General features: G+C 46.0%; 1 protein-coding gene across 1 annotated transcript in view; it reads left to right on the top strand.

The window, feature by feature from the left end:
* Positions 1-25,330, top strand: part of LOC109517473 (SLIT and NTRK-like protein 3) — a 26,777-nt gene extending 1,447 nt beyond the window's left edge. The window contains exons 2-7 of the mRNA XM_019872667.1: positions 5,866-6,170; positions 7,138-7,389; positions 8,076-8,191; positions 9,324-10,244; positions 12,340-12,559; positions 24,023-25,330. Of these exons, the coding sequence (XP_019728226.1) occupies positions 5,943-6,170; positions 7,138-7,389; positions 8,076-8,191; positions 9,324-10,244; positions 12,340-12,559; positions 24,023-25,039 (2,754 nt within the window). The 5' untranslated portion in view covers positions 5,866-5,942 and the 3' untranslated portion in view covers positions 25,040-25,330. The remainder of the gene's footprint in view (positions 1-5,865; positions 6,171-7,137; positions 7,390-8,075; positions 8,192-9,323; positions 10,245-12,339; positions 12,560-24,022) is intronic.

Raw genomic sequence — 25,330 nt, 5'->3', positions numbered from 1 at the left:
GGGGCATTGGGCTGTGTGTGTGAATGTGTGTGTGTGTTGGTGGTGGTGGTGGGGGGATTGGTAGACACCGCAGTTATGTGACAGGAATAATATGCCGGCGGGATAAGCGAAGTGGCCGTCATTTCCCGAGCTGGCCTGCGTCAGTCCTCGGGATTGAGGGACATTGAAAAAGCGAGACAAAACAATGGCACTGGTGGAGCGGGACGCCACTTCGGCAAAAGACTGACAGGGACTCTAAACGGGGGCTCTCGACAGCATCCAATTTATCCAAAAGAACAAGTTGGCCCGTGGTGGGGATTCCCAACGTGTGGGGCGAGGATGGTAGACCGAAAAGTCATTTTTGTTTGAGAAAAAAAAACAAACAAATTAATATCAAAAAACATAAAACCGACCCCCCCACCCCCAAAAAAAAGAATCTGTTTTGCTTTCTTCGCTAACACACATACACATTTTTGTTAAACAACAACACACGCTAAAAGTGATTTAGCCAAACTACAAAAAGTCTTCTTGATACCCAGCAACACAACTTGACATTTCTTAAAGGGAAACAAATACAAATATTTGGACTATTTTGAAAATGGTGAAACCATTTTTGTTGGGCTCAAATGTAATTAGTTAATACAAAAGAGAAATATATACCTTATACATAACATATCGTGTAACAAACGACTTTCCCAGAGCTCGCTTGCGCCAGTCCTCGGGAGGGAGGGACATTGAAAAGACAAAACGGTGCGATTGCAACGGGACGACACTTCAGCAGACCAACAGGGACTCTAAACAAGGCTCTACAGCATTCCATTTTGTCCAAACCACGATGGAACATGCTGGCCCACATCAGGGACTCCACAAAATAGGCCGCTATCCTACTTACAATTCCCCGCGTCCCCTCGAGGTGGTTTAATCATGACACGTTTTCATTGTCCGATGCATTCATTTGAGAAAATGTAACCTTTAACTCAAAACTTGAATCCAAAAACAGGTGTGACCAAACTATGGTGAGTAAACAGCTCTCCCGGTGGTGTGCAAAATGAAGGGCTCCATTCTCCTGATCAGCACAAGTCTAGTGTGGCTTAATCTGCACAAAAGTGGGCTAAACTTAGTTTTGATGTTTTGCATGTCGCTTGGTGCAGTTTGCGCAGTTGTGGGCGTGAACACGAAACAGCTCTCCCGGTGGTGTGCAAAATGAAGGGCTCCATTCTCCTGATCAGCACAAGTCTAGTGTGGCTTAATCTGCACAAAAGTGGGCTAAGCTTAGTTTTGATGTTTTGCAGACGCGTGTCGCTTGGTGCAGTTTGCGCAGTTGTGGGCGCGAACATAGCTAATTTGATTGTCCCCCAATAGATGCTCTTAGTTGATGCCTTTATTGACGGGACACTCTAAAAACAAGGGACAGACATAACTTTTGGGGTTATGTATTTACAGGCCAACCCAATTTTTTGGGGTGCGCTATTCAGTTTGACCCAACTTTTTGGGTTATATGAATGACGTTTTTTGTTGGGGTTTTACGGTTTTCGAGTCTACACTCTCAAAAATTGCAGCCTAATCGTCTTTATGTGTGTCCCTGTGCCAAGTGTAAACATCAAACTTTGATTGGCGAGAGGCACCATGCGTGTGGCAGAGAAGGGGTGCGCCAACTCTGTCGGGAAGGGGGTACGTGGCTTAAAAAGATAACGCTGTATTTGTGTGTGTGCGTGTGAGGCCTCGGCAGCCCATCCGAAGTCTTCCTCTGTGTGCGTGTGTGTGTTTGTGTGTGTGTGTGTGTTCATGCTTTTACAGGATTTGTGTTGCGAGCTATGCTGCATTACAGTGGTTTATTATGAAAGCGCTCGCTCATCCACACGTGGCTCACTACCTGTGTCGGAAATCTTGGCAGGTTATCAAAACCTGCTTTTTTTTTGTATTTGTTTTCTTTTTTTTTTGTGACACACACACACACACACACACACACACACACACACACACACACACACACACACACACACACACGTGCGCATACTGCAATGTACTTGGCTGCAGCGCATGCATACAAGCGGAGCGAGAGTGAGCGTTAGGATGTAATCAATATCAGATTTCAGCCGCTTCAATGCGAGAGCTCTCATCCTCCCGGGTGGCCGGCGCCCTCCGCTGACTTGTGACTCTTTATGGCAGGGGTGGGTAAAGTGTGGCCCGGGGGCGCACATGCTGCCCACTCCATGCTTCCGTGGGGCCCACCGAGTCCAGCGGCGCCTTAAGATACAAGTGACACGATCCGTCGGAGTCAATCTCCAATGAAGAGAATTGCACCGTGTATTTAAAATAACCAAATCTAAACCCGGTGTAGCAGCACATGTGGACGGGCAATATCAACATAAGATATTTCCGTTGACGGCGCCGCTGTGAATATTTGTACGAGAGTTGATAAATGAGATTGAATTCTTTTGTAACAGACTACTGTGCATGTATTCGCTTATTGATTTTCTCATGAAGTCATTGGTGGACTGATTTATTATCAATTAAAATCATAAAAGCGTAAGAAAATGTACGTCACATTTTAAAAACATTTCAATGGGCATTGGCAGATACTATGTTATTTATGTTAGAAATATCTTTTATCTTTTAATCTTTTTTTTTTTTTGTCAATTTGAACTTCTTGAACGACCTGGCACCAACGTTAATATAGTTGACAATTGGAAAAACGTTTTCATGGGGAAAAAAAAAAAAAGAACACACCGAACTGAAACTACTTGACGTTTGTATAACAATGATACAAATAAGTATAATTGCAGCAAAAATGTCCTACGTTTTCATCTTTGTCTATTAATATGAGCTTTGGGGGGGTTGATTTTAAATGTATTTATTTCACTATTGTCGTACATCTGGAGAGAAGAAGGAAGGTCCAAGGTTATTTGAGTGTTGTCGTTGACTTTATGACACAATACTTTTACTTGCACTCCGCGAATAGTGAATGTATGCAACACCAATGAAAACAAATCTTTTACGAAAAAATAAAAAAAGTAATACGAGCTAGCAAACTTGCTCTTAAAAACGAACTGGCGTCCAAAAAAGAAAAGTCAAAACGAAATAAAAACTATGAATCGAAAACTATTGTCACCCTGCCTGCCACCAGCTCGGTCCTTTCCCTCCGTGCCCCCCACAACCCCTCCATGTCCCCACCAATCCAACCCTTGTTTTTCCTGGTCGTAATCATCTCTGTGATTGCTCTTCCTCTCCCGGGCGCTGATATTTCCACCGTTGCCGCCTGGTCCGACCCCCCCCTCCCCCCTGCAACCCCACCCCACGCTAGATTATTGCTGTATGATTACAGCCGCCGCGCCATCAGGATCATTATTGCATTTCGCGTGACAGTGCTCGACGCCGTCTGCGAGCGTCGAGATGCTTTATCCAATTTAGATCTCATTAAGACTTGAGAGCAAAGATGCCCCCGCAAAGACTCGAGCGTCTCCGCAGTGTTTTCGTGACCGTGACTGAGCACCTTTTTCCTGTTTGTTTTCCACCTGAGTCGGCAAAGCGTCTCTGGAAGCCGCTGTCACTCAACCGCGCCATTCGCGCAACCGCTTTCAAATAAACAAATACGACAAATCAAGGCCGGAGTGAGACCCGTTTTCAGCCCAGCGGTTTCAGAGCTCAGAGCGTTTTTTTGGGGCAGGGGGGAGAAGATCAACAATTTTACCCTTATTAGAGTACAAGAGCAGCCCTACTTTCTTTATTGCCAAAACAATTACCGTATTTTCCGCACTATAAGGCGCACCTAAAAGCATTCCATTTTCTCAAAAGCCGACAGTGCGCTTTTGCAATGATCCAATACATGGATCAATATTCAGATTTTTGGGTCGTAGTACTTCAAGTGTTCTGTAAAGCGCTTTGTTAGAGCTGCAGAGATCGCAAAGGTCTATAATGAATAAAGTTGTATTGTATTGTATTCCCTTTAGCGTAGCTCCATCTAGTGGATGCATAACGCAACCGCAGCCACTATTGAAGTCTCTATTCTATGCGCCTGATAACGCGGTGTGCCCCATATATGAAAACAGTTTTAAAACAGGCCATTCATTGAAGGTGCGCCTTATACTCCGAAGTGCCTTACAATGCGGAAAATAGTTTTTTTTTGTTTTTTTTTAGGTTTGTTTGTTTTGGTTTAGCTGACGGAAATTTTGGTTCATCCAGTTGTTCATTTGCTTTAGACGGCGACCCGACGCGTGCAACTGAACTGCTGTCATTTGGAGGGATGAATAAATACGGCTGCGTGTCAGCTGCATAGCCAAAAGGTAGGAAGTCAGCGCTCGACAGAATGTAACGTGCTGCCCGCAGCATTGTTGCTACATTTGTATGACAAGGTGGTCGTCGGATTCAAGTGATATGGACGCATTACATTTGCTGATGTCAAAACGGATCCGCTGGCCGGAAGGAACTAATGCGCGAGCTGAAAGGAGCTAATAGGAACGAATGTGCGGGCTGAAAGGAGCTAACTAACCGTACCGAAGGTCAAGCGGCCTTTTGCTATAATTTATTACGTAAGACTGAGTGATTTTTTTTTTATATTGCAATTGACAAATACACTATACAGTATATTTAAAAAAAAAAGAAAACTATTAAAAAAAACCAAACCTGCTCTTAAAAACTAATTGAAACGATTACATGAGTCAAAATGAAATCATAACTCACTATCGTGAAAAAAAAAATTTTGAAAACCGGTTCAACGCTGATGCCAATTCAAACTGAACCAGAAATTTTATCCCAATCATGGATCTGATTCAGTTTTGCAGAAGCCAAGTGGGGGATTGCTTCGGCGGAAAAAGAAAATGAACAGCAAATCACAACTTCTTGTGTGGCTCCACGCCGTGCCGAGGGGTGGGGGTGGGGGGGGCGGCTGTAAAATATGTGTCTTGGATGAGGAAAGGATGGAAAGCAGCAAGTGTAGATGACAGGAGCCCTTCTCGCTTCCTGTTCCCTGATTGCCATTCGTGCTAATAAACGGAGCAGTTCATTAGACGGAAGCATTATGAATCCCATTTGCATTTGCCCATATTCATATTGCATACATTAAAAACAACACACGCGTGACATTTCGGCTTCGGCAGGCATTTGAGCACGGCGATGAATATATTCATGACTCTCCTCGACCCCCGTCCCCTCAGCTCACTTTCATCCCAAAAAAAGAGAAAAATCACATTATAAAATATGATTCGCAGGTGAGCGGGCACACGTGTTTGCCTTTTGTGGTTTGCGTCAGCACCGCCATTTATACAATAGCGCGACGTCATGCAAAACAACAACAAAACAAAAAAAGAAAGGCAAAGCGGGATGGCATTCGACTGTCCGTTTCCAGACTTCAAGTAAACGTAAAACAAAGAGAATCACATGGTGAATATTTAAAACAGCTACAGAGCCTACGCTAACTTAATGCTAACGTTCAAGTCAAGATTCCCACCAACTGAAATCAAGCAAAGTTTTTATCCCACAACATCGTAGCCCGTGCGATTTGAAAACCACTGTATTGGATTCTTTTCAATCTGGGGGAGGAGGGGGGGGGGTCTTTGGCTCACGCATGAGCACCAGGTCTGTTTTGACGAGGCTAGCGTGTTTTATCAAAAGTCTCGCAGATGTTACGCCAGACGTCCGATGAGCCTTCTCCGGCTCCGCTATTCCAGTGGCTCTTGTCCCGCTACGTCAACCCCCCCGCACCCCCCACCCACCACTCCCAAGCCCCCTGGGCATCTCGCTCTTTGCGATCTAACTTGCATTGTGCGCTTGGCTATGCTCGTGACGCATCATCAATCTGATTCATCCCGAGCTGCCTCGCTCTGCTGTTTGCCCTCTTTTAACTGTGTTTGTGTCCTCGTCGCGTTGGATGCGACGTATGGACGTCAGTGAGGGGCCGACGCCGGGCCGCCGCCGCGGGCTGCTGAGCTGAGCCGAGCCGAGGCGGGAGAAGCAGCGCGCAGAGGATGCAGTGGGTCACCCTGGCCGTGGCCCTGGGGTGCGCGGCGGCGGCGGGCCTGGCCCGGGCGTCGCACGGAAGCCCCACCCCTACCCCCACCTCCACGCACACCCCCCTGGTGGACAACTCCGAGGAGGAGGTGGACGAGCCCTGCTTCGAGCCGTGCACGTGCGAGGTCAAAGAAGGCGTGCTGCACGTGCACTGCGATGGGCGGGGCTTCACCAACGGCAGCCAGGTAGCCGACACGGACCAGTTTTACACGCTGATGTGGGACAGGGTCCAGGGTCAGTAATTGGCATCAATTGAAATGCAGTTAAAAGAAAAAAATCCCCCAAACACATTCAATGTGTCGCGGAGAATGGGGAAAAAAAAACAATAACACAAAAAAGATTTTTGCTATTGAAATGCAAGGGTTGTTTTATATTTTGCCTATTGAATATTTTCAAACATGGTGATCACAATATTTCATACCTTTGTAGTCTCTATTTATTTCTGTGATTCTATTTTCCATAATTACTTTTTTTGTTTTACAATATTTCTGTCTCATATTCGATATTATTTTTCTAATATTTTTCTCATAATATTTGTATGGCTGCAACTAACAATTATTTTAATAAGGGATCAGCCTGTCAATTACTTCAGCAATTAAATGATTAATCGAACAAGTTTTAATTTTTCTCTATTCAAAAACTGGGCACGATTTGAAATTGAAAGTGCAGAAAAGGCACCCCCAAAAAATTAATGATGATTTAATGAATGGCGTGTTCCGCAATACGTCAGAAAATAGGCTAAATTGTTGCTCCTTGTTCTCCAAAGTAAAAACGGCAAACTCCAGACTTAAACTCTATAGAGCATGCTTTTTTTTACCTGCTAAAGAGGAGATTGACGGGAGTAATCCTTTAAAACGTGTAGTCTTTTCGCAGGGGGGTGTGGGGGGGGGGGTCCTCGTTTTACGGCAGCCTCCATATCCAATATTTCACGGTTACAAATGGTAGGCAAATTTCTTCAAAACATCAACTGTATTTATTAATTTACCGCTGTGGTCGAGTCAGTTAGCGATAGACTACGGCATGCTGCGACCAACACACAAGTTGGGACGGAACCCCCCGCCCGCACGTGTCATGTCCTGTCCGCCCTCATTCTTGCTTCTCAGCCAGCGTCATTAATGAGATGACTCATCAAAGCACGAATGCCTCGTCCAGGTGTCACAGTCGTGGGTTCGCCCTTTCAAACTCAACCTCCAGAGGAATTCGCTGAGGCGTCTCTATAGCAACGGGTTCCAGCACCTTGGCAACGCCGTGTCGATCAACCTGGGCAACAACGCTCTGCAGGACATCCGGGTGGGCGCCTTCCACGGCTTGGCCAAGCTGCGACGCCTCTACCTTCACGAGAACAAGCTGGAGGTTTTCAGAAATGACACCTTTGCCGGATTGGAGGCTCTGGAGTACCTCCAGGTAGGCTCCTGAAAATAGTCGCCGGCGAGCAGGTGGGCCCAAGTGCTACAATCTCCCCTGGAGACTCGCCATCTCATTCTGCTTTGGAATGCCATATTGTGATTGCACAAACCATGATGGCGGATGAAGAGCTAATGTTACTTCTTGTATACGTAAGCCGTAGTGTCATCAGAGTATCATCTTACACCCCAGGACTTCCAAGCATCAATCTCGTCCTTGTCCCAAGCTAGCAGATAACCAGAGTTAGCAATTTGCGCAGACGCAGGTCACAAATCTAACGGCTGCCGATGTTGAATCGGTTTAAATTGTAAGAGACCCCCATCAGTAGGCATGTTTTGCTAGTTGAGCGGTTTTGCGCCGACCAATCGGAAAGAGAAAAATGCTAACGTCGTCGGTTGGTTAAAGAAATGCTAATATTGCTGCAATTCCACGGGCCAGCACTCCGGATTCTGAAGGCCCTCGGCAGATTAGATTGGCGCGGCAACACAGTAAGTCTGAAATCCAAGAGACCAAAAATGTGACATCCCCAAAACTGCATCGCCGCCAATCGATATTTTCTCTATTTCATGGAAGAAATATTACAATCAGGTTGTAAAACGTCAGGTCGGTGCTTCTGACGGCGTTTGAGGTAGCAAAGAAGTCCGCACTGACTCTTGAGCGCTCACGGCTGCCATCCACCCCCGCAGGCCGACTACAACGTGATTAAACGCATCGACAGCGGCGCTCTGAGGTTCCTGTACAAGCTGCGGGTTCTCATCCTCAATGACAACCTGATCCCCTTCTTGCCTGCGCATCTCTTCAGGTGACTGATCTGATTTCACGTATGAAAGGGTTTTCTGAAGCGAGCCTAGCGACAATTTGGCCCAATTTTTGCTTCTCTCCCCACCCCTGCCCCCTCAAAGTCAGCAAAGGCCCGCTTGCTCCAAAAGATAATCCTGAACAAACAGTATTATCGTATGGTGTGGGATGTGTTAAGTCGTGATCTATTTATATTTAAATATGATCATCCTGAGCCATTAGCCTGTGGTGTGGGCTGTGTTGAGTGTCTCTTGGATGATGATGATCCCGAGCAATTAAGAGGTTTTTTTTTAAAGATGATCCTGAGTGATTGTCTTGTTGTGTGGGGGTGTTAAGAGTATATATATTTTTTGTCTTCCGACATGAGTAAACTGGAGAGGAAAAAAAAAAATCACTCTCATGTGGTCAGAAAAAAAAAGAGATCTTACAGCACTGGTGTGTTACTGTTCCGCACCCAAGTCACAGTTACAGTTTTGTGTTAACACGGTGCAACTTCAATTTAACGCGAGAGTTAATGAGGACGACACCTTCAACAAACTATCCGTAACAAACATATTGAAGTGACATCACAGGAAAAGTTCCACATTGCAAGGTTGGACACAAAGTACAAACGTACGCAAACAACAGCAACGTTTTTCTTCAGAAGAACCGTTGACAGTTCGTTTGAAGTGCATTAAGATGCCCATCCTTGGTCGAGATTGCATTGCACTGCAATCTGTCCAACAGGGCTATTTTGAAAGGGCATTTCCAACGGCCAAGCACTTGTTTGTACGTGTAAACACAAAAGTACAGACATGATGCTTTTGCTACTTTGACCATGTATGTACTTTCTATAACCATAAACAGCATTGATTTGTACCGAGGGTTTAATTGTAAAGCCTGTATGGAGAACAAAAATGGTTTCCTTTTTTCTGACAGTCTAACACACACGCCACACCACAGCATAATCACCCAGGCTCATCTTTTCCAGGCATTCGACAATCGGGCTTTTGTTGACTCTGATCCCAAGTCCTGTTGCCAGTACGTGTCCCCCTTTTTAGTGTTGACTAAATGATGCATTCATCATCAGACTTTGTCAACCATCGCTGTTGGTGTTTATTAAATTCGCCCCACCCTACCTCCTCCTCGTGCTCCAGATCTGTGTCGCTGACTCATCTGGACCTGCGGGGAAACCGTCTAAAGAGTCTGGCATATGCCGGGACCCTGGAATACGTGGGTCGCTCCCTCATGGAGATCCAGCTGGAGGAGAATCCCTGGAACTGCGGCTGCGAGGCGGTGCAGCTGCAGCAGTGGCTGGGTCAGATCCCCTACACGGCTGTGGTGGGGGACGTTACCTGCGAGTATCCCTTCCATCTTCACGGCAAGGACTTGAGGGAGATCCCCCGCAAGGAGCTTTGCACCGAGCTCCCGGATAAAGACTTGCAAGCCGAAGGCGGTAGAGCCTCTGGGGGCACGCAGCCTCAACACCTACCCCCTAATTCCAAGCCCAACCCTCACCCGGGGCGGGTGAGACCGACCAAACCTTCCTCCATGGTGCACGGCTCCCGTCAGAACACGCACACCTCCTCCACGTCCTCGTCCTCTTCCGCCGAACGCAGGGACCGGGAAAAGCCGCCGCGGCCGACCAAGAGGCCTCGCCCCTCCAGGACGTCGCCCACGTCCCGCAGCCCCAACCAGAATCCTCCCGTGGCGGGCTACCAGACCAGGCCGCCCATTCCCATCATCTGCCCGCTGGGCTGCACGTGTAACCTGCACATCACCGACCTGGGCCTGACCGTCAACTGCAAGGAGAACGGCTTCCTCAACGTGTCGCAGTTGACGCCGCGACCGCTCAACGGACGCAAGCTGTACCTGAGCGGGAACTTGATCCAGAGAATCTACCGCACCGACTTCTGGAACTTTTCCAGCCTGGACCTGCTGCACTTGGGGAGCAATCGCATCTCCTACCTGCAGGAGGGGGCCTTCTCCAGCCTGACCAACCTGAGGAGCCTGTACCTGAACGGGAACAACCTGGAGAGGCTCAGCCCCGACATGTTCCTGGGGCTGCAGAATCTCAGGTAGGATGCGGTGACCGCATATCGGAAGGTTTGTTTACCAGTACGAGGGAAATTAATTTCACCGTGCCGAGAGGTTGTGCGGCGATTAGCATTTGACTGAAGCTTGATTGAAGGGGAAGGCGGCCATTCTCTCTCGCGGGGCGATCAATAGTCAGTCACGGTGCCCGGTGGCAGGCTTGGAGCTGAGGTGCGAAGCTGCTGTGAGTGACAACTCAGAAATGAACCAACGTTTGCTTTGTGCATGCATGCAAACGCCTTGATAAGGTGTCGAGATGTGTTCCTGAGGAAAACAGGATTTATTATTTTTTTGGGCGTTGTAGTTCGGGATAAATCACACTTGCTCGATTGTCATTCAAATAGGCTCGGGTGAGCTAGTAGCACGTCTGCCTCACGGTTCTGGTTCTGAATCTCAGTTCTGCATGTTCTTTATGCGCAGGGTCCGACGTTAAGCCTCAGGCACAGCACTGGCCCACATTAACGTGATATAGTATGACAGGTTTCGGTGACTGCTTCATATTTATTCATATTTCATCTTTCTACCGTTTCATATAAGATGAAAATATTTCTGTGCAGTGTTTTTTTTCCCACCCCCATTTAAAAATGCAAGAATGTAATTATCATATTGATGAAATCTCCACTGTTCTGGTCAAGCCAGCATCTGCATTATATGTGGTGGCCCAAAAAATTGGCAAATTGGCCCAGAACCGCCGGGCCAGCATTAATGTTGGACCCTAATGTGCTTTGCGACATTTCGTACCCTTGAATCGTCCATAACTTGTGAGTATATGGAAGTCTGCTGCGGTAGGCTCCAGGTCGTCGACGCCTACGATTAGGGCATATAGAAAATGGATTAATGGACGTTTGGGTGCCCTATGACTGACTGGCGACCAGTTCAAGGCGTAGTCCACTTTCTGCCCAAAGTCAGCTGGGATAGGCTTGACAGCCGCGAACCTGTTCAGGATAAGCGGTGTTGAAAATGGGATGGATTTATTGATGGACGTTCAAGTGACGCTTCTGGCAAACGTCTACGGCCACTAATTAGATTTATTCTGTTATCCATCTTTAATATTTAAAGAAGAGGAAAGACTGGACCCTGAAAAAAAACCAAAAAAAAAACAAAACAGTAGTCCTAGACTCTGGGGTGAGGAAGTGCTAATTAATTTTAAAGCAGGCCTCGTTTCAGCGGCGGAATTCTATTAACTGGCTGGCGAGCAAAGGAAAAGGATTTACTCGGGACTTGTGTTAAGTTCACTCTTAGTACCGTTATTGATTTGGAAGGGCCTTAAAGATTGATAGTGCCCCGTGTGATCGTGTAATATAACAGAGGGGTGGGCAAAATATAGGCAGCGGGCCACATTGGTCCCCGCTCCATTCTTTAATCCGGCCCGCATTTGCATGGTCAGGCGTCGTCTTCATAAAAAGGCTATTTCAAATGCTTGTTTTACATACATACATACATACATATACCTGTATATGTTTGTGTGACATATAGACATTGAGCCATGCATGCACATATATTTCTTGCCTCATCTGAGCACATGCACTTGCTCATCCCCAATCTAACACGACAATACAGCCAGCTTGTCACGTTCCCGCACACACGCACACGCGCACACATAAATTGTGTTTTGACAGCGATCAGCTCTGCGAACGGGTGAAAAGTGCCCATTAAAACAAATTCCTGCATGGTTAATTGACATCAATATTCATTTATGTAATTATAATGCTGAGAGGCAAAGAGCAGCAATTTACCCACCGCTGTTCTTACTAAACCACCCACTTCCAAACTTCATCTTTTTGTCCTTTTTTAACATTTTTTTTAGAAACATGTAATGAGTTTAATCAGGAATCACACTGATGCACACACATCACACCAAAGAATTACACACAAACACACAGACACACACTTAAACACAAACACCTACGAAATGACATACACATTCCGCAGAAAAGACAAAAACACACACACACACACACACACACACACACACACACACACACACACACACACACACACACACACACACACACACACTCCAGCAAATCCATTTTCCCAAGATGCTTCTTTAAAGCCTTCTCTCCAATTCTGCTTCAGGTACCTTTACTTTGAGTACAACGAGATCCGAGAGATGGATCGGGGCACCTTGGCCTCCATGCCTTCCCTCCAGCTCTTGTTCCTAAACGCCAACCTCTTAAGGAGTCTTCCTCTGGGCGTGTTTTCCGGAGTGAACCTGGCTCGCCTCAACCTGAGAAACAACCACTTGCTGCAGCTCCCCATGGAAGGTGTACTGGAGCATCTCACTGGCTTGGTGCAGGTTGGTTAAATGTTTTTTTGTTTTGTTTTTTTTGCTGGCATTTCAGTGCAATTGCTTGCCTACGTGAAGCATAATCGGGGGGCAAAAAATTATTCCAAGACTCCTGATAAGTCATGCAAGCCTTCAGGAAAAAAGACAATATTTCTATACATGAGATTACGGTTTTATCTTCAAGTTGGACCATTTTCATAATTTTTACAATTCTTCAAGGAGTGCAAAATATTCACAATATCACACACACAAAAAAAATAATCTCAAATCACTGGAGACTTTGGTGAACTTATGACACTATTTTGGGGCACGATTTTGGTAAACTGGTGCCGGAGCTAGTCTAGCGTGCGCCTCACTGGGCGTGGTGGTGCACAGAGCTGCCTCGCCCCCGACGCATCTGACAATATAGTCACAAAACGGAATGATCCCAAAAACACTTGAACCGAATTGTCAGTCTTGTTTTCAAAGTCAGCATATTCTTAACGACCACGTATCCTACTGTGGTCAAGATCGGACGTTGTCTAAACTCCTGCGAAATCTGGCAAGAGGCTTTTAGCAAACCATTATCTTGAGTGACAGTGGGGGGAGGGAAAAAAAACCTGCATTGGCTCACCACTGCTTATTTACGACAGACGCACACACACAAATGCGCTTAAGTATATTTACTTTACACATCAGACGACCAGATTAAAATAAACTAACACGGTCGATGCCAAGACGTCATATTTTCACAGCTTTGACGAAATGCAAAAAAAACAAGCTAGAATTTTGGACCGAGCTACTGTATTTTCGGCTAGTTCTATATTTCCGCCCCTTCAAGGCTCTGACGTCCTGGCACCGATTACGTTGATGATTATTTGAAAACAAACAAATGAGGAATAACAAGGTCTCAGGAACCAGATTTAGGAAGCGAAAGCAACTGAAAAATGTGACTGAAAATGACAAGCTTGCTTTTGGTTCATGTTGATTAACGAACGTCTCTTAAAGTGGTATCGCACTGAGCAAAGAATGCTTGCGAGTGTTTGCGCATGTAGCAGATGTTGCCCCCCCCCCCCCTCCAGGGTTCGGTAAATCTTACTAACGGTTGCAAAGGTGCTCACAAACAGTTTCTGTTGTCAACAATAAATTCTGAAATGTTCAATAACGGGCCTGAGGATGATCCTGAGTGATTATCCAGCTGGTGTGACGTGTATTCAGTCATTCATCCTCTCCCGATCTTGACGATGGCTAAAGTGAGGTACACGCGTACCGACATCCTGGCCTAATTTGACATTTTTGTGATCCCCTTTCAATTTAAAGCCCGATTATCAGATTGTTTTGGGAGTCGTCATCCACCGAGGTTGAAGAAAGCAACATGGATATTTTGACAAAGAGAGAAGCCGGGAGTGCAAATATCTGTTTTCAGATCTAAAAGTAAACATCAACAGAAAATGGATATACAGATACCTGAGAAATACCAAGACCACTTAGTGGTGTGTTGTGTTGTTCATCTGGAGTACACCAAACACGAGAAGATGCGCGGAGTCTCTCTTAATGTCTCGCTTTAGACATTAAAAATTGATATTTGTGTACAAACACGGGCGCTAGAGGCCAAAGCGTGAGCTTCACGATGGCCATACTGCGGACCTCAAGGCACCGATGCGGAAGGCGTCAGGACTGCAGGATATCCGGTGTTTGGCGAGCCATTAAAAAAAAAAAAAAAGTCTGCGGCAAGGCTCCATTTCGACACGATGCTGCTGCAGGTTGTGTTCAAAGCCGTCCGGAGAGATGAGCTGAGCGATGTGTCGGGGAGGGAACTGAGGGGATGCGCCAGTGGAGCATGGGACGCCCGGGGAGACTTCGATGCACAAGTAGCCAAAGGGACCCGGGAGACCAGGATTACGGCTCTGGAGGACTAGGGAACGCTCGGCAGAACACTAGCAGGCTGGCTTTGTTGTGGTCTCGAGGGGCTTGAAGCACAAGAGAGGGTGCCACATGCTACAAGGCTTTCCACCTTCGGATTTTGTCTTGGAAGTGAAAGCAAGGCGGTAATGAGGAAAGTATGACAGGAGCCGGGTGGAAATGAAACAAGATTCGGAAGGTTTTGCGCTTGGTTCCGGATCCTTCATCGATCACAGTCAAAAAACGTCAACAAAGCCAGGTGACTCGTTTCGGATCGGTATTCCGATACTTTTTTTTCCGGAGGGATACACGGCAAGAGACGCGAACGGGGGCGGAATTTGTGTCAACGGTCAGCTAAGAACTCGGCTAAAAATGGCTACAGCGGGGTACACTCACGACGATAATCTGTCTTAAAAATCAAACATTTTTTCTACCCCCATTTTTGTTGAAGGCATGATTATCGGATGTCCCTGAAAGATTATCGTGAGTGATTATCATGTGGTGTGGAATGTTTAAAAAGAGATTTTTACACCCATACATCTAATAGGACCTCAATTGAGCACCCCTCCTTTTGATATTTGAGATTGATCAACATTGGCTGTCCCGACAAGATTATCCTTCATGATTATGCAATTGTGTGTGTGTGTGTGTGTGGTGTGTTAAGAGGAATTTTTGCTTCATGATCTTGACAATGGCGAAAGTTTGATGCATGCATACCGATTGCCACTAAATCGAGACTTTGATGAAGGCTCCGATGATCCAATATCTCTTATCCTTAGTGATTACCTTGTGGTGTGAAGGGTGTACATAGTGATTTTTCATCTTGCTAACGGCTAACGCGAGGTACACACATGCTGTACTGATAACAGCGCCAGAATTTGTGAATTTCTGATCAAAGTCAGCAAAGGTATGATTGTCCAGTTGTTGCTGAAAGATGATCCTGAGCGATGACTCTGTTTTTTGGTATGTGTTGTGATTTTTGGGTTCTTTTACTGCCTGGTTTTGTGTACCATTAGCATCCCAGATTTGAGTATCAATGTTCATGGCGCAGCGTGCCGCGCCACTTTCTTTCCACTCAGTCTGCCTCCGATTTTACATTCCGCAGAGACGGAAATAAGCATTGCGTTAGACTCTGACATGTGGCCGCGCCAAAGTGTTGTTTGCCTCCCTCCACCATGTTTATGTCCAGGGCGCGATGAGACTTGTTTGTTCAGCCCCGTCTGCCGCAGATTCCGTATTGTGCAAGAGACAAACAAAAGCATTCCCGGGGAGCGACGCCGCTTTCCTGCCCCGTCCGTCTGCGTTGGGATTGGACCTTGTGCCGTCATGATGATTACCAATTCAGATTCCGATGTGTGGTCACGTCACAATGTAGCGACTTTTGGCTTGTCCCACTCGCATTATATATGACATGTCCCATCTGTGGATGTAACATAGTCCTTTCCATTTTCATTCGAAGCTCTATTCTCAATTGATATCAGTTGTAATATTACTGTTAACATTGTTTAATGCAAAAAAAAAATTATATATATATATATATATATATGCGCGAGAATTTCTCCGTCATCCGCGCTGCGTGTTGTCCCGAGAGCTGTGTTGGGGGCGTGCGAGACCATGGCGGCGCCTCAGGTATTATCACTGGGGAAGATTGCGAGTGAGTGGATTTGCATAAGTGCTCTTAATAAATCAGGAGAAAGACAAACCCCCTCGTCAGACTGCGGCGCTTTTGCATGTCTGACCTTGCGAATCACGTGACGAAACACAATGAAGCGAGAAAGGGCGGAGGCTGAAGTGCTAAGATATTTCACCCTCGAGGACGTCGTACGAGCGGAGATTTTCTTCGAGGTGCGGTGGGCGTGGATTAGCCTTGATGGTAGCTTTTTCCGAGGCAGGCAGGCAGGCAGGCAGACAGGCAATCGTGGGTGGGGCTTCGCAAGCTGTTTCCTTCAAGTTTGCTCAAGGCAAGGACGACAAAAGTCATCCTGTGTTCTTGATGATGTCCATGAGTGTTAATCATTCACTCCATCACCGAACCGCTGTCAGTGCTGATAAAGCCCTCCGAGGGCCCCCGCTAACTTTGTAATTCAGCCGTCGAACAAAATGCCCGAAACGCGTCAGTGGGCAGATTTAGCCCTGCCCACAAAAACCAGGAAACCTGAAATGGTGTAAAACATTACATTTGAGCATGAGGCAGTTCTCAATCTTCGTACATATTTTCAGCAATTATCTTGAAACATGTACAGTGGTCCCTTGAAATATGAGTGCCCCCGATTTACGAGTTTGGAGAGCCGAGCGCTGTATCATGGCAGCAGACACACTCATGTTAAACTTCTAATTAAGGCCCTACAGGTGTGGATATTTTTACAGTTGTGGCTAATTCAGGTATTTGGCAGAATAAAATCCCGATAACTGATTAATCAGCCAATTTACACCCCCCCCCACAAAAAAATTAAAAAATATATATCTGAAAAAAAAATATATATATATATATATAATATAAAAAGCAAAAAAAAAAACATTTTTCTACTTAGTGCAAGAAGTAAAAATCTGCTGTTTTTTGGAGAGGGTTTTTGAATGTCATTATCATTGTCTTATGTTGTAATGTATTCATGCATATTAAAAAAAAAAAAAGAAAAAGGAAAGTTTCTATCGGCCCTCCCTCAAACAATGCTGCGCTGTTAGCTCATAGCGCGTACAAAGCCGCGCGTCCGTCGCGCTCCGTCTTCGTCGGTGGTTCACTTCCTGCGCCGGGTGCTCCACATGCATTCAAAATCAGCCCATTGTCACAATCATAAGCGTGCCGAGCTTAAGAGTCTTTGCGAGCGTCAAGAACAGGATTAGACCTTAACACCCACTCAGAGACGCCATGCAAAAACACCTCCCTGCAAGCACTCTCGAAAAGACATTTAAAAAAATACTTAAAAGTCACCATCGCAAGTTTTCTCTCGAAAGAAGAAGAAAAAAAAAATATATCAAGTGATTCAGCGTTTGAGTCGAGGCCAAAAATAATTACGGTTGGAGGGGGATAAGTACTCGGTGAGCGCTCTCGCCGGTAATGACCACGTTGAATATAAACACGCGCTCCGCTGGAGTGACAATTCTACACAACGGTATGCACGGAGGCCTCCACGTGAAGTCACCGGATTGAAGACAGAAGCACCTCGCGCGCATGTACGTACGGCGTCTAATCGCCTCATGAATATTCACTGAGAAGCAGAGGCGGTAACGCGTGTCATTTTCTCACGCTGATATGTGGGTCACAATCCACCAGGGAGTTTTGGCGGGGATGCAAACAAACAACGAAAGAAATGCTTACAAAAGCCAGAGCAGAACCGTCTTGTCACCTATGCAACCCGCTTTTCCTTTGCACCATTTAAGATAGTTTGCAGTTGTTTTAATACCCCCAAATAAACATCAAATTTAGTTTTTAAATGGTGACTTGATTTATGAAGGGAGAAAAACAAAATGATTCACTGCTGCCTGACCCTGTGTACTACTTGCCCCCGAAACCTCACAACCGGCTAAGCCGCCCTCAGCAGAAACAACGGAAACCAAGCGTTTTATAGTAAGGGCAATGAGTCTTTCACTTCTTTTGGTAGAGACATTTTGGCGCACTCTTCCCTGCACGATTGCTTGAATTCAGCAACACTCGAGGGTCGACAAACATGAATGGCCATAATAAGGTCATGCCACAGCATTTCAATTGGAACCAAGCTTGAACTTTGACTCGGTCACTCAAAAACATTTTGGTTTTTAAAGCCATTCAGGTTGATCTGCTAGTGTGTTTTGAATCGTTGTCCTGCTTCTGACAGCTGTTAAAAAAATACTTAAAAGTCACCATCGCAAGTTTTCTCTCGAAAGAAGAAGAAAAAAAAAATATATCAAGTGATTCAGCGTTTGAGTCGAGGCCAAAAATAATTACGGTTGGAGGGGGATAAGTACTCGGTGAGCGCTCTCGCCGGTAATGACCACGTTGAATATAAACACGCGCTCCGCTGGAGTGACAATTCTACACAACGGTATGCACGGAGGCCTCCACGTGAAGTCACCGGATTGAAGACAGAAGCACCTCGCGCGCATGTACGTACGGCGTCTAATCGCCTCATGAATATTCACTGAGAAGCAGAGGCGGTAACGCGTGTCATTTTCTCACGCTGATATGTGGGTCACAATCCACCAGGGAGTTTTGGCGGGGATGCAAACAAACAACGAAAGAAATGCTTACAAAAGCCAGAGCAGAACCGTCTTGTCACCTATGCAACCCGCTTTTCCTTTGCACCATTTAAGATAGTTTGCAGTTGTTTTAATACCCCCAAATAAACATCAAATTTAGTTTTTAAATGGTGACTTGATTTATGAAGGGAGAAAAACAAAATGATTCACTGCTGCCTGACCCTGTGTACTACTTGCCCCCGAAACCTCACAACCGGCTAAGCCGCCCTCAGCAGAAACAACGGAAACCAAGCGTTTTATAGTAAGGGCAATGAGTCTTTCACTTCTTTTGGTAGAGACATTTTGGCGCACTCTTCCCTGCACGATTGCTTGAATTCAGCAACACTCGAGGGTCGACAAACATGAATGGCCATAATAAGGTCATGCCACAGCATTTCAATTGGAACCAAGCTTGAACTTTGACTCGGTCACTCAAAAACATTTTGGTTTTTAAAGCCATTCAGGTTGATCTGCTAGTGTGTTTTGAATCGTTGTCCTGCTTCTGACAGCTGAAAATTCTCCTTCGGGTAAAGAGCAGAATTGACGGTTCCATCAATCATCGCATGTCCTCCAGTTCCTGAAGGATCAAAGCAGCCCCAGGCCGTCACACTAATGCCGCCATGTTTGACTGTTAATATGATGTTTTTTTCAAGGAAAGTGTAGCAACATTGCTTGTGATAGCTGCCAACTTGCAAGCGACCAACTTTTCTGAACCACATCACTGAATCTCACCGAATCACACGTTGTGTGTCTCACGCTAGTCACAGACTGGCATGTTGTCAAGTTGTTGTTCACAAAAAGTGTTGTGATAATCAGTACTGATTTCAAAGAGGTTGACATTGATTGGAATTCCGCTTTAAGAGCGAAAAGATTTCATATTTTCCGGCAATACCGGCCCCGTGTCGGAATGCCGGTGGGCCACGGTGATCAAAATGAAGCGAGGCGCCACCGTGGCGTGACTTAATCATATTAATATTGATTTGGGGCGCGATCATTGTCTCGTAGTCTATTAACAGATTAGCTGTCTGTCAATAAAAATAACATTTAAAAAAATCTTTATTTTCACACCGCTGCTGCACGTTCTTTTATCTGCCTGACAAAAATACGCCCGTGGATAGTATTAGAACCACGGCGGCAAAGATTTCATGACACGCCGTGTGGAGTATACTAATGTATTTCATGTTGCGGGGATGACGGGATCTGTATTATTTAGCATTGCCGGCAAGATGAAAGCAGCAGCTTTGACACTTTCTGTCAGAAGATGACACACACCGATGTCACAATAAGACATTTTTTCACGGTGAAACCCCCAAATCCTGAAATCATCAAACTGTGACACTGCTTCAGACAAAATGGCCAACTTTCCGTTCAATTTGGAGCAGAGTTCCTTGTAAGTTTTCCCCATGCGTTCTGCTTTCATAAACATCCATCCATCGATCCATTTTCTGATCCGCTTTATCCTCACAAGGGTCGCAGGGGGTGCTGAAGCATATCCCAGCTGTCTTCGGGCAGTAGGCGGGGGACACCTTGAACCACACCTTGGGACAATTTAAAGTGTTCAATCAGCCCGCCATGCATGTTTTTTGGAATGTGGGAGGAAACCGGAGTACCCGGAGAAAACCCACGCAGGCACGGGAGAACATGCAAACTTCACGCAGGAAGGCCGGAGCCGGGATTGAACCCACGACTTCTGCACTGTGAGGTCAACCCGCTAATTACTCAACCACCACTGGGGCTCCCTTTCATAAACATGTGCACGCAATTTGGTGTTGGTGTGTTCATTTTTTCCAGCTGCCCAATGCAAAATGGCCGATTCTAACCAAAATGGCCATCTTTCTGCTCAATTTAGGAAATGGTTCATTTCTCATAGTTTGAGAGACATCTAAGACACAATTATGTGGCAACTTGTGAAATTGGTATAAAGGAATTCCACCACCCCCCCACCCCCTCCTCGCACCTCCCCAGCTTTCCACCAGATACATTTAGGCCAACATTAGACTACACGGGTGCTTCTTCAACACTGACCAATAGGAAGACAGCATCCTCCGACATACGATGAGAGACTGACGTGACGCACCCGATTACAACGTGGTGTACGGTATTTAAAAATGGGCTTGAACAAAAGGGGGAATATTTCCAACAGTATACCGTAGCTCACATTCACACGTATGAACCATTTGGACAACAATTTGCAACCTCAGAGGAGAGTTTTTGAATCACAGAAAAACCACAGCTGTGATACAGAGACAGTCACGAACCAGTACCTGCCAACTGTGTTTCATGACAGCCTCCTAAAATGTGGAAATAATAATGATTTTTTTTAAAAAGCTTTGATGTGCAGCCAAAGCGGTCATTAACTCATTCTAAATATATTCCAAAGTGTTATTAATAATTTCTGTTTAGCTATGCTCACGAGCCACTTCAAAAAAAAAAAAAAAAAAAGCCTACAAAAAAATGACCACGTTTTGTTTTCCGCAGGCCGCTTTGTTGGTGGTATTAATTTTCTAAAAAGCCTGGCGTTAATTACACGCCGGATTCCCCGCTGGCTCGTAACTCGCGCGCAACCAGCGCCTGTCAACGTTCTAACTGACGCCGTGTAATTTACACTCGGCGCCTTGTCAAAGCTACCGTTTGATTGACAGCTCAATAGTAAATAGCCCAAACAGTGACCGGGCGTAGGGATTGTAAGCATTCTAAACACAGATGTTCGTAAAAGGAGACGCCAGCGGATGCCTCAAGAGGAGAAAGTACAAAAAAAAAAAAAAAAAAGTAGACTGACATTTTGCGGAATGTTTTGAAACAATTTGTCATCATGTTACAAAAAAGTGACATTAAGTCGAGCTGAACAATGAATCCAATCCAAATCGATAAAACAATGAAACAAAAACTGACGGGAAAACCAAGCACGAAATACAGGCAAACTGATGAGACAATGAGGCACACCTGGATAAGACACGAACGAGGGTGTCTGGAGGGAGCTGATTGGTCGAAACAAGGAGAAGGCGAAACGAAAACGTAACCAGCGAGAGATACCATGGAAGACCAAACGTTCAGAAAAGTAAACGTAGAACTGAATCAAATGAACAAAAACAGATCATGACAGCAAGTTCAAAATATCTCAATTCAAGTAATCAAAACTCCTGCAATTACTTAACAATAAAATTGAAGAAAAAAAAAAATAATGTCAAACTGAGTCCATGCCGGGAGTAGTTTGGGGAAACTTGCCCACCCCCCCAAAAAAAGTGGGGATTGACATTTTGCTGAATGTCATAAATCTCAAGTTTTAAGTGGCCTTAATTAAGACAGAAGCAAAAGTGCCAGCTCCTGCCCTCCAGTTAGCCGTGACATCGCACAAATGACTAAGTGAAGCTCTACTTCAGAAATGGCACCGCGGGGAAATTGAGAAAATCACGCGGCATCGAAGGCATCGGACAGAAAACGTCAACAATGCTGGAGAACAGAAGACATCTTGTTTTTTTACTCAACCTTCCAGTGCAAGGATACAGGAGCGTATTGACGCCACCTCAGAACAAAAACTTCAAGATGATGTTATAATGCGATACATTTCATATTTCACTTTATAATGTGCCAAGTTTCACGTGATGTGATCAATTTCATGTAAAAACATGAGTTTCACATTTTACAATGTTAACTTTCACATTTTAACGCGACGAGTTTCACAACAGGTGGTGTTAAGTTTTGAGCTATAATTGTGATAAATTTCATGTTTTCACAAGTATTCATGTGAATAAGTATTCTCGTGCAGTGCAAGCAGTACTATTTACGACAACTTGTGCTTTTTAGCGAACTCATTATTGCCAACGCCCACCCATAGTCATATTGACTTCATATTTTACTTGCCAGGGTTTGACTTGGGTGCGATGCCGAGGGTCGGACCGTGGCAACTCCTTTACTTGTACACCAGGTCTCCATTTGGAAGGGTTTCACCGGGTTTTTGTGTGCACAATGTGATCTTCTTTTAAGAGTTGCACTAAGTCGACGAGTCATTTATTCAACGAAGTTACGCCATCTTCTCACACCGCGTAAAATGCCACGCCCACTTTATCGTCGTGAGTTTAGCTACTTCTTCTTCGTTGAGTGGATGCTTCTTCTTCGTTGGTATAATTGCTTCTTCTTCCTGTTTGGAGCCACGCCTTTAACACGCAATGCTGTTTTTTTTTTTTTTTTACACGCAATGCTGCTGTCAGGCTTTGCTTTGTGATTTTTTTCTGTCGAACATTTTATGAAAGGCATTTTCTATTGAGATTGATCACGTGTCTTTCGCGACACATTTTGACATTGATTACTCGTCCAGCCTTATTTTAAAGTGGTAAAAGTTCACATTTTAAGTTTCACGTTATTATGCCAACATAATATAATTATTTTTATTTAGATATATGTCACAGCCATTGTTATTCATGAAAACACTTATTGGAGGCTTATCACGGTTTATACATTTTTTTTTGCGGGGGGTGGGGGGGGTTGTTTTGTTTTTCAATGTTTTTCACTGTAATTCATTCCACACAAAACGAGCATTTAGCCTTCTTGAATGGAATTTTTCAGGGACACACAAGCGATGGTTTATAACAACAAAGTGCATATACGCACCTGCACATATCGTCTAAATTTAAACTCAGGGATGGGCTCTGTCTTTATTGTTAAAATGAAAGATTCCTCTTGTAGTACACTTGTGAGGGTGCCGCTTTAAAGGCAACACTTGAGAGGCGAACAAGTTGTCTGCTCGCTTCCTAACATCTTTTATTGATGGCAAATCACGCTTTTTATAGCTGCGCCGTAAACGCCGGGTGCTCCGCAGTTCCCATGACCCTGGAGTGGAATTATTTACATTTTCGAGTGCTCTTCACACAAAAATGAAACAATCAAAAAAAACAAACAAACAAAAGAAAAAACACATGGTGTTCCGACCATGCATTAACCATCTTTAAAGATAATGGAGAAAATACTTTTTCCATATCAACAACAGCCTGCCACTTACTTTTGTTTCTTTAGTGTGCCCAAAAACAAATATTGTGCACTAGAATTTAACGGATCAGTGTGACCCACTCAACATTTCACCATGAAAAATAGTGCGCAATGCTTTTACATTTTTTAAAACGTTAAAAACAAGACCGGCACAATAAATTCAATCACAATTTCCACCCCCCCTAGTTTTGTGTGTCACTGTGACCCGCTCTTTGCTTAATCTTCACAATGCATCAGAAGACAATGCAAATTAAATTTTAAATTATATCAGAACATTCTTCCAAAATTCTTCACATGTAATACAATGCGAATTCAGTGGAAAAAAAATACAATAATAAGGTCAACAGAGTGAATGTAATCCCAATTTTTCAAGATGTTCGTACTGTGTTCCTCCAGGTGGACCTGCAGCAGAATCCGTGGGAGTGCAACTGTGAAGCAGCGCCCCTCAAGCGCTGGCTGGAGGGCCTCAGCGCTGTGGTGGTGATGGGCGAGGTGGTGTGCCACTCCCCAGAAAAAAACAAAGGCGTGGACCTGCGCTCACTCTCCATGGAGCTGCTGTGCCCGGAGCTGAAGCCGCAGGAGGACCGCGAGCAGCGAGCGGCCACCTCATCCGCACCCGACGGCGGCTTGGCGCTCGGCCACCCCGACCCGGAGCCGGGTCCCCTGAACCCACCCGGGAAGGACTCCATACCGCTCTCGGTTCTGGTTCTCAGCCTTCTGGTTCTGTTCGTGTCGGCATTCTTCGCGGGGGCGGCGCTCATCGCGTACACTCTTCGGCGGCGCGACAAGTTGCCGTTCCGTCGCCAGGGCGAGGTGGACCTGGCCGGCATCCAAATGGAGTGTGGGATCTTCTCTGAAGGGACGCACCACCACCATCACCACCACCACCACCACCACGGCCTGACCGAGGCGCCGCCCCAACATAACCACGTCTACGACACCATCTCGGTGCCCAAAAGCCCCGACCCCGAGGAGCAGAAAGGCAGGGTGTCCGGCGGGTACCGCTCAGCGGCCGAAAAAGACCGTGAATGGACCCTCCAGGTGACTTCGTCACCCATCAGCACCGTGGCCGGGGCCATGGGACCGCTTGCGCCGGGCCTCCATGAGAACGGCATCCTGTGCCCCACTGTCATCGACAGCCAGGGCCCCACGCCCAAGGTAGAATTGGTGGACTGCCTCTTCAGACTTCCCGCCCTGGAGTTCCGGGACCTGCCGGACAGGTACGCCAGGCCGCCGCCCCGCTACCCTCACCCGCAGGACACCCAGCTGCAGGACGCCGCCTCCTCCGGCGAGCTCCAGACGCTGGCGGCTGCCACGGCCTCCGCCGGGGGCGAGCAGGGAAGCGATCAGGGCGCTCGGTTGATGACCACGCCGGACTACATGGAAGTATTGGACCGCTCGTACCAGTTTTAGCTGCCTACCCCCTCTCTGGAGGTCCTGTACAGATGCTGGTGAGGAGCCCCGGCGGGGGATTGCGCTACAAACTATTCCTGGATAACAAGCTGGGTCACTTTATTTGCCCCGCGTACTACTCGTTTCGGCGAGGATTACCGGTTTCACGGATCTCCGCCCGGAGGGATGACTCGAGCTACGCTTTGGTTGCGGGGGCGTTGAAAGGTTTTCATGCCAGTGGCGGCACTTCGCAACATCAAAAGCGGGAGAGTCGGGTGAGGGGGGGGGGGGGGGGGACAAAATAAAAACTGC

The sequence above is a fragment of the Hippocampus comes genome, unplaced genomic scaffold (assembly GCF_001891065.2).
Source record: "Hippocampus comes isolate QL1 unplaced genomic scaffold, H_comes_QL1_v1.1 scaffold92, whole genome shotgun sequence".
Classification (NCBI taxonomy): Eukaryota; Metazoa; Chordata; class Actinopteri; order Syngnathiformes; family Syngnathidae; genus Hippocampus; species Hippocampus comes.
The sequence above is the reverse complement of the archived record's forward strand: the minus strand, read 5'-3'. Positions and strand labels throughout refer to the sequence as shown.